At 37.8% G+C, this 17,493-nt stretch overlaps 1 protein-coding gene across 2 annotated transcripts in view; it reads right to left on the bottom strand.

Annotated features, from left to right (window-relative positions):
• NR3C2 (nuclear receptor subfamily 3 group C member 2) overlaps positions 1-17,493 on the bottom strand; it is a 201,731-nt gene that overhangs the window by 74,452 nt on the left and 109,786 nt on the right. For both annotated transcript variants that reach the window (XM_018073490.2, XM_018073483.2), the window contains one exon: positions 13,460-13,599. In XM_018073490.2, the coding sequence (XP_017928979.1) occupies positions 13,460-13,599 (140 nt within the window). The remainder of the gene's footprint in view (positions 1-13,459; positions 13,600-17,493) is intronic.

Below are 17,493 nucleotides of genomic sequence, written 5' to 3'. Positions count from 1 at the left end.
TTGCTAGGTATTCTGTCTCAACTTCTTACATGGAAGTGGATTCCTTCAGAAAATAGAAGTAAAACAAGAAAAAGATACAGCTTGGTGCGTCCACTGTATCCAAGTGCTTGCACTATTATCCAGCACCCTAATTTATTTAATAAAGCTGTATGCAATGTTGCTGTATTAAAATATACTGTACTTGACAGACTGCCTGCTGCCCTACATTCAGCACAGAGTACCTGCATGATGACATTGCAGAAGTACAGAATATGAAATATCACTTGTAGTTCTCAGGACTCTTTAAACCACTTGAAAATCTAATATTCAACTGGCTGTCTGTGTGCACCTTCATAACAACCACCCTCCCCAAACAGAAATGAATGTACAACCTGATAGCTTCATTCAGGAATATGGTGCTATCACTGCAGGAATACTGTCTTCCTGTTATTACTAAAAAGACTGAAAGTAAAAGACATAATTTTTAAGTAGGTTAGTGTCTTTTCATTCCCTTTTTTTAATTTTTATGAATAGTTTAGTATGCTAGTGCACACAACCTAAGAAGTACTTATTATTATTTTTTCCCAATAGTCCATCATTATCATTCTGTTGTGTCAGAGAAAATTAGCACCTATCACTTACATAATTTCAAGCAGTATTGTTAAGAGTGGAATTTGCATGCATGATATGGTGTATAGGCTAACACAAGTCCATTTGCTACGTCCACGTGGTAAAATGGATGAATAAATAATTGAATGCTTAGCTCCAAATATATAATTATTCTTAGAAAAAAAATTAGAGCATGAGTCTGTGAAAATACATGTAATAATAATCATCTACAGCTAAATACCCAAGACAAAAAATGCCCTTTCAGAAACGGAATGATATAGTTGGATTCCTGAAATGTTTATAGAAAACTTGCATAAAAGCCCAACTTTTGAAAGTACAGAACTATGGCACTTCTTCCCCACCGGCATTAGCTTTAAATTAAAAATGTTCTCCCAGCCTAATCAAGAAGAGTCTCATCAGAACTTGTGCAGAGCATGGAAAAGGTTTGTAAACCTTCAAACCACGGTTCAACTTGTTCCTGGTAGAAGAACCATACAGCTCAGTTTTTCAGCTCTGTTCCCACACATCGTATCGTTTGGTCTCTCCCTAAGAAAGTAAAGTTACCTTTTTTAATGCCATCTATCACCCTGCTCTGAGTTGCAAGAATTGTTTGCCATATGTCTCCTTCCAACACCAGTCCCTGTTAGTTACTTGTTACATGAGGGAGCAGGTTTTGCAACAGTGAGTTCGAAACATCAGGTCCAGGCCTTTTCTGTATTAAAGTGCAACATAACCTGATTTCCAGAGGAAGTAAAATAAATGGGTGGGTACAAATGAGACAATCATGCTCTAGTTCTTAGGCCTGACAGCTCAAATGAATGCAAATACACCACGAATAGGAAAGGTGTGGAGAAGATTTCACTACTCTGGATATGGTTTTCAGCAAGAATCAAGAAGAATTAAAGGCAAATAAGATGAGATGTAGAAACCTGATACAACTGCTTTAATGCTGAAAGTAATGACCCCTTTTCTGGAAAAGGTGTGAAACATTAAATTATAAGAACTCAAAATATTCTGTTTATCATAATGTTCAGTGACACACAAACAGCAATGCCTTTTGCTGGCATATTGCAAGAACAGTACCAAAAGTTTCAAAGAAACACAATTTTCTTTTAAATCACTGTTATACTCTTTTTCTGTTTTATGGACATCACATTGTGTTTTAAAATAATGCATCTGTCTTTCTATTGCAGAACTATTCCCATTTTGGTATTTTTCTCACCCTGTGACTTGTAAGTCAGCCTACGTTCTACATCGCTAGAATACATTTCAAAAACATAACCCTTCCACATTTATTTTCTGAGGCATTTATTTAGTCCTTTTGAATTTTTTCAGACATTCTTTTCCAGGCGAGAGGCACTGAGTAATTTCATTAAACATAAAAACCTACAGTCTAAAACAGTAATTCCATTACAGCCTTTTGCTCTTATTACTGGTCATCTGAACCTTCTTTAAAATTATGACTTAATAAATCAGAAAAAAAAATCTGTTAGGAATCATGAGACTCAATCTTGAACTGCAAAATATCATTCAAACTTGACAGAGCTTTTAAGTCTGAGTTTCCCATTTACAAACTCATATTAACTAGCAGTGTGAGTCAGCAGGAGGTCTTTGATAGGTCAGGGCATGAGCCTGAGCTCCTCTAACAATTAGCCAACCTCCAGAAGGGTAACTTTAGGCTGGTTTTCTCCCAACACACTTCCTTTGGTCAGAGCTATTTACTTTTCAACTAATAGATTGTAATGCCCATTGCAAAGCAATGTTTTGATAGAATAAAAAATGTCCTGTTTTCTAGATGAGAATCAACCAGATGCAAAGCACTTCCTTTTGCCTTGAAAAGCAACAGTGGAGGGACAGCCTGGAGCAAGGAAAACTCACCCTGAGAGGAGAAGGATCAGCCTAGGGAGCATATAACAAACGGAACATCACAGACTACACCCCTGAGTACTGAGGGAGATGATTCACCTCACCAAGATCCCTCCTGATTATCTTTGAAAGATCATGGTAATCAAGATGCCCACCGACTAGAAGGATGCAGGTGTCACTTTTGTCTTCAAGAAGAGCAAGGATACTTTCGCTTTTTTAATGGAGAGGAGGGTCAAACAGGTTGCCCTGAGGAAATATGGAGTCTCTGCCCTATGACCACCCCTCTTAAGATACCCAAAACCCATCTGGACAAAGTGCTGAGCAACCTGTTCCAAGTAGGAGGGTTAGACCAGATAAGCTCCAGAGGTCTCCTCCAACTTCAGCAATTCTGTGACTCTGTGACAACGTTCTCTCACCTGGACAAAGTTAATCCACATGAAATTTGCTCTTTTCATAAACCATGAACCTTAGCACGGTCTTTAATAGTGCTGAAGGCACAAAGTGATTAAGGCATATCTGCCATACCAAAGAAATGCCATACTCAAACAAAGCTTTACACAAGGAAGATTAAAACAAAACAACAGGAAAAGTGAAGCTTCCAAAAAAGAAAAAAATTATACTGCACAATATTCAGAAAAGGTGGTAAATTAACCACATCATAATTATGCATTTCGATAACCTACGCAGAAAATTTAAACAGTGGAAAGGCTCAAACTAAAACATTAAACATGTTGGGATGTACTTTGTGAACAAAGGTAAGGAAGGATGAATTTGAGAAGCTGTAACAAAAACTCCCACTAATGCAAGTATCAGCATGTACTAGAGAAGCTGAATTACAGTCTCCCCAAATTCACCTCAGTTTAAATGGTTTAGGCACAGCTCCTAAGACCTTGAGGCACCTTATCACTATTTATCTGCAAGTACCTTTCTTAGGAAGCACCATCAATGTTTCCTGCACACGACCACCTAGGAACCTTGCTCCAGTTGCTGTTGCTGAACAGGTAAGAAGTCTTAGACTTCCCAACACCTCAAAACCTGAATTTTGATCTGACTCTCCATGTCTCTCACTACATTTTGCCTTACTTCTACACCCTCCTCTGGGGACAACGTAGATGGTGATTTAGGATGAATCAGGACCAAAGTCAAAAGGATTCTTGTCCTTGGAGTTCACACTGGCACGCTACTGAAAACAAAATGCACAAAGGATTACGGGGATTTAAAGAAGAAAGAGAAAGAGAGAAAGGAGAGAGAAATTCAATACCTGAGGCAGTTGAACAGTGCCCCAGAGAATTGGACTGCACCTCCTCTGCTATGGACATACTTTATAATAAGTAAGAAAAAACACTAATTATCCTCCTTGTTTTCTGAGTATCCAACTTGCGATCCAGAGTTTGATTTGCAGTGGTTTAAGTGACCATGGTCATAAGTAAAATCAATGGATATTGCACTTTGAATATACTAAATACTGTAAAATGCCAAGCACTTCTGCTTCCTGAGGTCCTAAATTTCATAAATCATGAACCTCAAATCAGTGGATAGGTCTGAGCTTAATCTGCGCCTTAACTCCTCAGCTGTAAAATAAGGGTTATAACTACTCATCTCACAAATTAAACAATGTTTGTAAAGCACTTAGATATTAGTAGTGAGCACCATAGAAAAGCTCTGTAAGAATTGAGTAATTATGTATTATGAGCAAGGGATGAATAGTAATCAGCAGTGAAGGCACAGGACCATACATGGAGCAATGAGAAGAATACAAGATATTGAATAGCTGCTCATTAATTGAACCTTATCCAATCTGTTCAATGAGCAAGGCAGAGGTGTAATGGAAAAAGTTGTATGGGACTGTATAATTAAGGCTGAATTAGAAATCATTACGTGTGGTGCAGATGAACAAAGAGCACGCGGGCCAGTAACATTCATTACTTTCATACTTAGTTATGATTTTGCAAACTTAATTTTTTTCTCCCAAATGTATTTTAAAAATACCAACCTGAAAAAAACCCAAGTGCTCAAACCCCCTGAAACCCACCATTGCACCATAAGAACCCACAAAGAGGAGCAGAAAGGGGTGAGAGGGGACACAGTAACTCTAAACTGCTTGCTTCTGCTTGCTCTTAGCATGGATAAGGTACATACAAAAGCCCCATATCTCATCACTCTTGAAATAGGAAGGAATGGATATCCCATATTCTCTTTCTTAGGGCCCTGGGTTTGGCAACTCAACTGTGAGAAAGGGCACCAAATAATTTTGAAGGTTAAAAACAGGTAATATTTCTATTTAACAGAATTTTCTCTGCTTAAACAATGAAGAGCTGTGGGCTTCAATGCTGACCACGGGCCACTACTGTTCCTAAAAAGCCTGACAAAAATGCCTCAGTCTAAGTCTAGACTTTAAACCTAACAAAGGCACTCCCAAACTTCAACAACCTAAAACTGTGCTCCAAAAAAAGGCTGAAATCCTGGCTTCATTCAAGGCAATGGGAGATTTGCCATTACCTTTCCCACTCTATTTATATCCAAGATGCTAGCAGATGCCTTGTTCCCTCTGTCTATAACAGACAGATCTGTATGTACATTTTATATCTTTTTTTTTTTGTCTGGAGACTGTTTTCCCATATCCTTATTTAAAACAGGCTTAGGAGGTACAAAAAGATGCTTTGTTTCTAGCTTTATGTATTCATATATTTATTTTGATGTTTTATCAATTAAGAATTTCTTTCAGCCACAATGCTGCAAAATCCCTTATCTCTAACACTGTGGTGTTAGTGTTAAAGGCACCTTGCAGCATTATCCCCTTTTGGCTCTTAACTACTTAACCTGAGACTGGAAGAGCCATTTCAGGCTCTGAAAATTCTCTGAACCTTGAGGGTTGTAGAAGAGAAGTGCCATTTTCCACTAAAAGTGAAAATTATAACACTGCTTCTAGAGGCTGCTAAGGCAGGCAGATAACAGCATTTTAGAAAGTAGTACCATACAAGGAGCTAAAGCATCTGATTAAGGATGTTTTATGGTATATGATATGCTTGATGCTGTTTGATATAGAAGATCTTGTCCATATATTTATGTCCAGTTGCAAATTCCAGTTTGAATGTTTGTTCATGCTATAGTTATCCATTCAGTTGTATTCTACCAGGCATCAGAAAAAAAAAAAAAACAACAAACCCAACAACCCAGCAGCACAGTGTCCAAGAAGCCAGATCAATTATACTTCAATGACAGGTGATTTCTCAGTAGCCAGGCTCTTGCTTGAGGGGATTACAGGCGAATGTAACCAGTGTGAGGTCACCTGATGGGGTCTGGGGGTACCTGCAGAGCCTTAGTTGGATTTATTTCAAAAGGACTTCACTCTCCTGAGCTTTTTTCTGAACTCAAAACAAGAGAAGTCATTGCAGGAGACAGACATTCATCTGCTAGTACAAATACAAAGCAATTCTGCCCTATGCAAGATCTTAGCACTTCACATCAATTTTTAAAAACTGAAGTTCTGTAATCCCTGTGAAGATTTAGTCATTCACCATCATTACAAATGGAATATTCTAAAAATGTCTTAGTTAGTTCACCCTCTCTATTACTCCTACTTCCCTCATTTTTGGAGTCAGCTGAACTCTCCAGCCTTGCAATATTAACCAAAAGAGACCTCTTTGGTTTATCCTTTACTATCACAGATAACCAAATTATATTATACATCAGCTACTTATGCTCAATTTCAAAGTAGGTACTTAAATCATTCTGATGTTTTTCAGGAAAGGGCCCTTAAAAGTCCCTCCTTCTGGTGGTTTGCAGCATTCTCAAAATAGCAAACTAACTAATGTAATTTTTACCCATTTGCTCTTATTTCAGTACAGTTCTTAGTTCAAAATAAGTTCTCCTCCCTCTCGGTTGTCTATTCCTCAACTGTGAAATATTTATAGACAGCAATCATGTCCCAACTCAGACTCTTTTTGAGTAGGCTAAAAAAAGCTAAAAGCATTCAGTCACCTGACCTAAGATAAATTTTTATTCCCCAGATCATTTTAGGAGCCCTCCTAGTGTGTTTATGCGACTCTGAATCAAACTGCCTTTAACATACTGGTGACCAGAAGTAAATACAATACTCCAGATAAGCATTCCCAGCACCATTTGTGCCATGATGCTGTGAATACTTCCCCGATTGCTTGAAATACTTGGTGCATCCGAACATACTGATTTTGTGTGACCATGTTACACAAATATATACACAATATATGGGCAAGTGGCTCAGCCACCTTGGAACTTCCTTTTCAAAGAAAAGGCAGTTGACATACTCAAGAAAACACTAAACTAATGGCTGTGACATTTGAACATTTGTTAGCCATGTATTTGTGGCTACGTTAACTCAGCCTGCATTCACAGGACCATCCCACCTCTATGAAGACTGACCTGCTGGCATATTACCCTGTGATGTGCTAAAAAAGAAAACCACAACAATAAAATATTACTGCAACTGAGTTCCCTATCACATCTTCCTTCCCCTTCATAAGAATGTTGAAGGTATGCCCTTCGAAGCCTGTGTGATGCTTGAATTTGTGGCAATGAAAGGCTTTTACCCAAGATAAACCAATCTTACCTCTGCATCAATGTTCCATTTACTGCATATTGTGCTTGTTCAGACTGGTATCACCTACTGAATATATTATTTTATAGATGAAGCAGCCTAGAAATTAGTATTCATAAAACAAAGAATGAAAGACAAACAACAGAGTGCAGGAGAAGAATAGTTGCATGCAGTCCTCCTGGCCTTGTGCATGCATTTTTCAAAGCTAGACAGCAGTCCATATGTAAATTCTCATCCTCATAACTTATCTGCCCCTCTCTACACCAACACCCACTTACATGGTAAACAAGTTACAATCAAAAAAACCGCAGACATTGGAAAGTCTTGGGGGAGGGAAGAAATTTTTAAAGCTTTCAGAACGGAATGAATGTGGATTTTTAGTTTCCTTGATATAAAATATTTTTTCATATAGTTTTCACATCTATTAAGCAACTTAGGGTTCTTTGTGGCACTGCAGCTGCTAAAACCACCCATTCTGTGCTTGTTTTCCAACCACGACACCGTATGACCTGGGTGGTTCCCAAATCTACGCCCTCCTTTCTGAAAAGCTACCACATTATGCTTGGTCTACTAGTGTTCCACTTCACATTTACCATGCACCCAGTATTTTTATTTTATTGAGCATCAAGCAGTGTTTTTTGTTCAGGCCACATATTTCAAGAGCCACAAGGAAAGATTTTCCTCCTGTTTCGCCTCTCCCCAGCGTTAAAATATTCAATTGTAATATATGCTCTATCCTTTATTCTTTCCTTTTTTTTATGTTGCACTTCTTGCTGCTTGATTTTTTGCTCCCCTTTTTGGGGTCACGCTGCAAACTTTTTTAATTCCTTCCCCCTACCAGTCTCCTGAACTCTGAGTCCCTACTAAAACCAGCCCAGGAGGAGGAATGAAGACTTCATTTCACAAGGCAATACTGCCTGGTGGAGTAAAAAATCAGGAAAACTCCTTTTTACATATCTATGAAAGCATGGAAGGCTGGTGGCAGCTTCAAACCTATGATGACTTAATTATTTAAATTTGATTTTACACCTATTAACCATAGCATATCAAGTAAGAGTAGCAGCTGCTACATGAATTTGACCAGCTCACTTGCCCTCAGCAGATCACCCATCTGCTTGCTCTTCACCTAATATTTCTGTTTGATAGGTTGTAAAACAGATTCTTGCAACAGGTCAGGAACAGAGTCAACTTCAAATCCCACACAGAAATTTCTATGAAAACATATGGACATCTATACTGAGTGATGTCGAATTTAGAGAGGCCACTGACCTTATGAAAGTGGATAAAAGGAAAATTGCAGCCTGTTACAGAAAAACACTGACTCCATTACAGTGAATGAACAGAAGAGTGGAGAGTGAAGAACTGTATGTATAATTAATTATAGTAATACAGACCTACAAAATTCATGGGTGCACACACTGCAAAATGGTGTGCAAAATGCCTTTGTCTTATGTATCAATTTCAGCTTCATACAGTATAAAGAAATATTGTTTCCTTAAATTATCAATAAGGTAAATTTCCCTGTTTACCAATATTCTATAAAAATTTAAGTTAGGCTAATTAAAAAAATTATTCAAGAGTTAGGTATGTCAGTATTTCTCATACCTTGATAATTTTTCCACTTCAATTGAAGTGAAAAAAATATAAAAAAATGAGGCACACACAGAGGCTTTAGTTTCTCTTTATTTTCTACTGGAGATTGTAAAGTCTTGGGAAGCTCTTTCACTTACAGTGCATAGGAAAACCATAGGAAGATTAACTGTTTCTGAAAATAACATGTTACATATATTGCTTTCCATCTTGTGTGGTCTACTGGACGCAGAGACTACAGAATACTTCCAAAAGAAAAAAACCAAAACCAAAGCACCCAAACCCAAGAGCATCCCTGGGATATTATGCATCTAGCCCCTTGTTAAACAGTCGCACAGTGCCTCTGCTTGCCAAAGAACTGGATTTATCTACCACTGGATTTTCAGCCTGGCAATAGCTTGTAACCCTTCACGCGAAGCCGAGCCTCTTAAAGCTGCTGGATCCTCTTGGTTATGGCACAAGGATTGGCCTCGTAGCCTGGCAAGGTGACTGCTGGGTTGGACCCCTGGTCTTGCAGCCCAGGTTGTTTCGTGTCTGCATTTTCAGAGCAGCCAAGCACAAAGGGAGAGGGAGGATGGCACCACTTTTCCGTAACCCTATCTCTGAGGCAATCTCAGCTGTGCTGAGACCCCGCACGTTGCTACACAAGAAATTTCATCCCTCCCACTATTAAAGCCAACTCTTGGATAACCTGCTGTTCGAACACCAGCGGAGGTAGGGTTTCTTTGTTACCAGCTGCTCACCGAGGTGCACAGCACATTTACTATATCCAGGAGGCACCAGATTTTGAGGTTTCCTTCAGCCAAATTATCCCCCACTTTAAGTCAGCAAATAGCAAAAGGTCAAGTGGGGGGAAAAAAAAAAACTTGTTGCTGTGACTTTGTTTCTACTTCAGAAATGAAGAGAAATCTATTTTTTTGACTTAAAATAGAAGAACTAGCTTCAAAGTGAACCTCCTGGAGCAGAAATCAACAGTAGAATCTGATGTTTATTGAATATCACATCTTTGTATTTTAAAAGAGGACAAGCTTACCCATAACTAAAACAACATAATTTTTTAATTCTCCCATTTTAAGTAGCCAAAAATTTCCAAGAAAATTTGTAAAATAACTGGAAGAAAATGGTCATTTGTACTGTAGTCTTTAGCCCCATATGGAGACAAAAAAGTGCCTTCCTTTTTTCCTACCTTCAAGCCAAAGGAAGAATAAAGGATTAGCAATTTAAGAGACAATATAAATTTTGATTTAGGAGAGATTACCTCATACTTGTCTGGAACTTGAACAAATGAAGATTGAAAATGCAAAGCATAGGCAAGAACAGATGTGATTTCTGACTTCAAGCCTGTTACTCTCCTTAGAGAAAGCTGCTTCAGTGGAAAAAGAGAAGACAAGACTAGCCAGGTGCTTTAAGTTCCCTCAAAGTACAGTGTATTTTCATCATATGACTCTATTATGATGACAAATTAAAGTTCGGATAACTTTATGATTTGCCATATTTGTAATTCAGAAAAAAAAGCCCCATACAATTATCCTACGTAAAAACGTATTCTAAATATATACATCTTAACTTTTGCATTGACACCAGTTATCAAAACTTTTACAGTTAAAGGACTTTAGCGTTTGCAAGGCAGATCAAATTTACATTAATGACAAAATCAGATTCCTGTTCATCAAGTCAGTCAGCAAAACGTCCACACCTACTTAATACCAAAACTTGTATTTTGATAATTTACAGCCCTGTAATTAATTCCATCTGAAATTACTTTTGAAATTTCACCAATAAACCCATTTTAATACTTTTTTGGTCTACAGCTTTCCTTCTCATAAATTCATTAGACATTTCCTGCAAGTTCCAAGATACGATGAACTGGGAATACAATTACCAGATTTATAATTGGAAATGCAAGCTGTAGTCTCTTTGTTCTTGTGTTTCTTGTTAGTTTCTTGTGTTTAAATTCCAATACAGTTGTTATTTTCTGTTATAATCGCTTTGGTTTTATAATATTTCAAAGGAGCACAAAGGAATTGGCACTCAAAAGCTGTTCAAGGTGGGCTGATGACGTTAGCCAGACCCAAAGAACTGAGGGGTGTGCAGGCTCCCCCTCTTCAAATCCCCCTTCTCTCTGCTTTCATGCTTTTCGACAGTTTGTCTCCCCACTTTACAGACTCACAGAATGGCTGAGTTGGAATGCACCTTTAAAGGTCCCTGCAAAGAGCAGGACATCTTCAACTACATCACTTCTCCTCCTCCTTCCACCTGAATACCATGTGTTCTCTCCCATGATTTTCCACCCCACCACCTCTTTTGAAGAACTATCAGTACATAACTCTCTAAATTAAACTAAATAATACTTTCATTTAATCAGCAGAAACCAATGACTAAAGGAGGAGTTGCTCCATTCAAAGAGGGCACAAACTGCAACACAGGATGGTCCATCTGTCCACCAGGAAATACATTTATGGTGAGGATGACCAATCCCTGGCAGAAGTTGCCTAGACCCACTGTGGAGTTTCCATGCTTGGGGATATTCAAAGGTCATCTGGACACAGTCCTGGGCAACTGGCTCTAAGTGGCCCTGCTTGAGCAGGGGGGCTGCACAGATGACCCTCGGAAGTTCCTTTCAACCTCAGCCATTCTGTGGTTCTGTGAAAATGACACCAGCTGTAGTTACTGTATTAAATAACAATTGGAAGAGGAGGCCACTTTTGAAAGACTACAACTTCTTTTGCCACCTTTGCTAAAGAACACAACTTTAGCTCAGTGCTGAGACATGTATGCCCAGGATCTACATTTAAAGCAGTTCTTCCACTTTGATTGATTTATTTATTTATACCATGCTCTGCACTACCATAGTTTTAAAAACATCCTCCTGAACATATGACACAGAATAATTATTACAAATATTTTCTTTCAATCAGGAAACCTCAGAAAAGGGTGCTTTACTAGTCATGTTCCTGACTGAAAAATTTATGATGACTCCACAATAAACTTGTTGTTACAAAACTACCTCCATAAAATTTTATTCATATTTACAGTCTCAGTATATCCGAAGCCAAAATGTATATTATATTTTTGTTATGTTCTTTTGTGGCTAATACCCTACAATGTACTTTTATGTATGTATATTATATATATCTAAACATAAAAGTGCAAGCCAAGACAAAACTTCAGTGTTTGCACAACAACAACAGTAGTGGTAGCATCAAGAGCTCAGTCTCGTGCATACCAAGCAGACGTCTAGACAGTGCTCACATACCACTGGTAGGAACATGTATGTTAATATAATGACTCCAAAAAATGTACATTAATTTTAAGACATCATACATTTTTAGGGATGACAGGGTAGCTTTGTCTTTCATTTTTTTGAGGTTTTTTTTTTGCTTAACTTGTAAACTTTCAGTAATTACTGATCACTTTTAATTACGCTTTAAAAATGTATTTTTATGCCTGATCACAGAGAGTGATCCTTTCCTAACAATTTTGGCTTCTGAGGCTTGGAAACACAGTCTTTCTCATAAATTCCTATAAAATTGGATAGGTACATCATGTCAGAATAGACATCAAAAGACAGGAAGGCAGTAAATGCAGATACATAGCACATTGAAATTATAGTGATTCAAGAATGGGAAAGCTTTCCTGGGAGGCAGGAAAGGAGGAAGGAAGATAACAAAAGGTGTTGTCATTTCACACAGTATATCCACCATAAATCCATAAGATAGATCCTCATGATTCAGAGACCAGCTTAGATATGGATGTCTGAAGACCCACCCATGATGTGGTGTGGAAGCATACAGAGGAAATCATTCAGTGACTATAAGTAAGGTTTTCCAGTTCATGTGCTACATCAAGCAATTAAATTCTCAAGGAAGAAGTTGGGGAATGAAGGCATCAAGGTCAGCTATTGCAGAACAGCACGAGAAAGTGCTTTCAAGCAGGGGGAAACCTCTTCCATGTCCTTATAACTTTGGAAGGTTCATTTCAATTAGATCGACACTTTCAATGATAGATAAATAGATTGATAGAGAGATATTACATGAAGGTCTTGACTTCAGTGATGCACAAGCCCTCCAGGTCTATTTAACAAAGAGCTAAATCCTTATTGCCATCAGCAGTAGATTTAATGATTACAGAAGAAATTAATCACATCACACACTGCCTCACTCTTCTCAGTGGACACCATACTAAGAGCCTATTTTCTTCCTTCTAGGTTTTTCTTCATGAAGATAAATCAGTAAGTAGGTATGTCTTGCTCCATCCGTGGTTGTAACAACACCTACTCATCAGCAAAGACTTCAAAAAACCTATACTGTTTTTACTTCCTTTGCATGTCAGGAACTCTTATTATCAGACATTAAAAACTTAATTATTTTAATCACTTGAAGAAGTGGCTTACAAAGTCTGTAAAGATCAAACATTTTCTTTTACCCTAATAAACCAAGTCACCAAGAGACGACATCTACTAGAGGTACTATAGCACTACTGAGTAATCCTAACTTCTTTCTACTGAGATGCCCAGGAAAGACTAGAACTCCATTGTCATGTAAGGTTGCCAAAGTATGATGAGACAAGTGTATTCATCCTCCAGTACAGGAGAAGCAGGAGTATGTTTACATCAATTGTATCTTTGTGAACTAAAAATTACAAAAATCCCCTTGAAGTGGTGGAGAAGCAGCCTGATTCAGCAGTGGTTTAAAGTAAAACAATGCATCTTTTAGAAGATGTACATTGCAGAACACCCTGGCACATTCTACCTAAGTTATACCAAATTTAATTGGAGTTCATTCAACTTTTTTTGTCTTTTCTTTTGTGTTGACATTTTTTTGTTTTGTGTTTTCTTACCTTCTACTGCTCTCTTGAAGAAAACTTTACAGCTGCCACATGTAACCACGCCATAATGACATCCAGATGCCTCATCTCCACATACCAAACACACTTTGGAAGGTCTTGATGATCCAGTTGATACACTTCTCAATGAAGAGCTGGAGTAAAAACAATCAAACAAAGCAGCTATGAATATTTCAAATCACACTGGCCATAATACAAAGTTCAATTAAGAATTTATAACAGGTATACCGCTCAAGGCACCTAACAATTAGGAAACCACAACTCTTTCTGGCAGTGCCTGGTTGGATACACGAATTGCTTTAATTAGTAAGTGCAACATTTTTATTGTCTGTTTTAAAACAACACCCATAATATATCAATGTTAATGTGAGAAGTTACCACAAGGGCAGTGGTAACTTATTGGTAGCAGATGATTAAAATTGAAAATAAACAACAAATAAACCAACCAACCACTCTGGCAGCAACCTGGCAGCTATAAATTTTCTTTCCTTTTCTTTGTTTGAAGCCTTCACAGCTGAGGAACACCCGTACAAAAACCTCAAAGGCCATTTTATAAAGTAACACAGCAAAGTGCACTCTCCTGTCCATATTTCTGCTTATCACTGCAGTGGTCCTTGAAATATTTCCAATATTTCTGTAATTTAACAGATTACTTCCTATAGAGTTTTGGAGCCTTTTTACTTTCTGCAAGCGCAGAAAACCCTTCCATATGACTGTGAGTGCCAGAAAAGCAGCACTGGACGTTCAGACCATCCCAAAGTTTTGCAGACTGACACACCTTGCAAGCCCCACTTCAATCATCTACTGCCTTCTTAAATGACAGGGCACTTCTGTGGTTGGCTCTTTTTAAGCCATAACTCTCCAACAGTGGCTTTAGGAAGTATTTTCCATTGGCACCTCTAAAAGACAGTGATCTTCAAAAACAAGTCACATTTCAAGATGCCGTGAGTTTCCTCCCTCCCTTCTTCCCCCAGGAACTGGAAATGCCACCCTAGTGTAATCAGCATGCTTGGAGAAACATGCCAGATCCTGAAGGAGATGAAAGCTTTGGATCCCTCCCATGTCTCCAGAGGGCTGGAGAGAGTCTCTCCTTCCACACAACCTCTCTCCTCCAGGTAAACATGACCTCTTACATTTCTTACACATTATCCCTCTGAACGCTGCCAAACAACTACAAAAACAACCCTAAAAGACACTGATGGGGAAATAATCAAGTAGTTCAAACTGCAAGTCACAGGCAATTTGTCCATCAGACATCGGGAAAACACAGTGCACAGGCAGTCTTAATTCAAACATAAGACAACGAACCTGTTTAAGAAATTTCAAGTATGCACTCTTGCCTTTTTCCAGATTTCTAACTTCCTTTAAAGAGTTATACAGAAGCCAAGTGATTTATCCAGGGGGCACAGCTCGAACGTCACTCCAAATGAAGGAGCGCAACTCTCCTGGCCTACAGCTTTACTGTAACATCAAATCTAAATGTCTTTTTAAATGACAGTGTTCAGATGTTAATCAAAATGTTCCAAATAGTATTCCTGCTCTTGTCTGCTCGCTAGTCTGTTAGATTTACTAGTTTTAGTCCTTGTGCTATTTATACTTTCATTACATAACATCACACTACTTGATAATTGCTAGGTGATGGCATTAGCTCATCTGTTCAAGAGAAAGCCTCACCAAATTTATGTTAAAATAAGTTCTGTGAGCTCGAGTCACAGTCATACCTGTGCATGCTGCATTAATCTACCCTAGGGAAAGATAACTTCTTCAGGATTTGCCAAGGCTGTGCTGGTATTCAGCTCTGCTTTTGGATGTGTTTAGGCAAAGAACAGGACTTTCTCCCTCCAGCATGTTCCCTACTACACGAAAAAAAATTAAGCTCTCATTAAAAAAAATTCTTCAAAAGGTATCCGCTTTCTAGAGAAAATGTCAATAACCTGGAAAACTACCGTTGAAAATTCTTTTTTTTTTTCTTTTTTTCATTGCATATGTCAGTATTTTGCTGAAGAAGGTAACATTTCCATTCTGACATAACACAAAAATGTCTCCAGGGATTTGTAATTTTGATGCTGCATGTTCCCATTTCTTCCTAAGACTAGCAAAAACTCTCCTAGTCTTTCCACCTTGAAAAAGGTCAGTGTATATTTTTCATATCTAAAAAAAAAAAATAGGTAATTTTGTTAAGAGAGCTCTTCCTGTAGAGAAATGGAAGTTTCCAGGGTATCACAGCAGTGTGCATGATTTTTTATTTTTATACATATACGCACACACATGCTTCTCTATATATACATATTGCATATATATATAATTATGTATTATTTTTAGTTGAAAATAAATTGTCATGTAGGATTTGCACAAGGTGGGAGAGCCTTTTTTTAGCTACAAGCTACCCTACAAAATTGCACTTACACAGAATTATTAGGTAAAAAAAGCCAGCAAAAAGACACATTGAGACACCAGTTGATCCATGACTATTATTAAATGCCTACTTAAGACGTAATCTACAGCATATTTTATACAGCGTTTCTCTAAACTAAAGACTTGAATGCAGCTGAAAGGCAGAGGTAAAGTTTGAATACAAAGCATGTATTCGGCTACTCAGCCACATCATCACAGGTGGAAACTTAACATTCTGGAATGAAATTCAATTAACTCATTCTTGTAATCAGTTTAAAAGTGGAATAGCTTAAAACACAAACGAGGTATTGTCATTTAACAGGACCATCCAACATGGAACAGTTCTCAAATACTTCATTGCAAAGAAACATTCATATTAGCTGTTGGTACTTAAATCTCCTCCACCTTGTGCCAGCTCTAGCTATGATTGTGTTCTAATGAACAATGTTTGGCTTGTTTTTAAACTCTCTCATGTCCTCTTTCACCCATGCTATACCTGAGCATTTGCCAACTCAAAATGTTGTTATAGTACCTCATACAAAGGTAGAGTGGTGTTTGTACATACCTGCAAATAATAACAGCCTGAGCACAAAAACATGCTCAAACCACACAGCTAAACCTCAGGTTAAGTCGTTCTCTCCATGGAAGCTTTTATTTCTCAACAAGGCACACACGGATAGTTATACTTTTTCCTCCTAAATCTCTCTTGGTTCAGGCTGTCATCCCTTTCTTAGTGATTTTGACCACTGTGAACAAGACCTGCATCAAGATCTGAGGCATGATCAAGCCTTTATTTCAAGGCCAGACATCCAGTGTTTATGACACAGAATGACACTTTACTTATTCATTACTTTTATTAAACCAATTCTTTCATTAATCATCTTAGCTCTGTATTCTATAGTATGTACAGGCAGAAAACCTACACTAAACCCCCCACATTGAAAGTGCTTTTCATGCATGCTCCAAGTTAAATATTTCCCTTTGCATTAATTTTCTACAGCAACATGCCATGAATTTTTATCAAGTAATCCTAATGTAAACTGGCATTTGGGAGAAGTTACAGGCAGGTAACACTTAAAAAGCAAAAAACTCGGTGTTAAATTCAGTTGACTGTAGCAGAGATATCTCCATTAATTTAATTTTAGCTGTTTTTCTGGAGTTCAGTTTGATTTTTTGGCTCCAGATGAAAAGCTTAGTTACAATAATCAAAGTTACTTAAGTAATTGAGTCATTCTCTGTTTTGAAATATACAAGAGCTGGTCCATATAAGAACAAATACCATAAAAAAAGATTAAAAACTTTACAATTGACTCCCTGGAGAGTAATTAGCCTATTGCCAAATAGCTATGACATGCTAAATCTAATGGCATCTGTGGGCCACAGCAGGTTTGAGTCTTAAAATTTAGATCAAGTGAAAACACTGTATTTACACATTTCCCCGAAATCAAATTAGTGCCTAAAACATATTGCTCTGATATTTAACAGGGGTTTGTAAAATTTTCACACAATGGACTTTTGTTGACCCAGAACATTCCTTGTGGGTGGCAAGCTACTCTCAATATAAACTCCTAATGAAAAACACAAGAAATAGAAAATAGTGCCACAGAGCTGGCTACTCATCCCCACTTTCAGAA

This window comes from Manacus vitellinus, unplaced genomic scaffold, assembly GCF_001715985.3.
Source record: "Manacus vitellinus isolate BGI_N305 unplaced genomic scaffold, ASM171598v3 scaffold_0_pilon, whole genome shotgun sequence".
NCBI classification, from domain to species: Eukaryota; Metazoa; Chordata; class Aves; order Passeriformes; family Pipridae; genus Manacus; species Manacus vitellinus.
The sequence above is the reverse complement of the archived record's forward strand: the minus strand, read 5'-3'. Positions and strand labels throughout refer to the sequence as shown.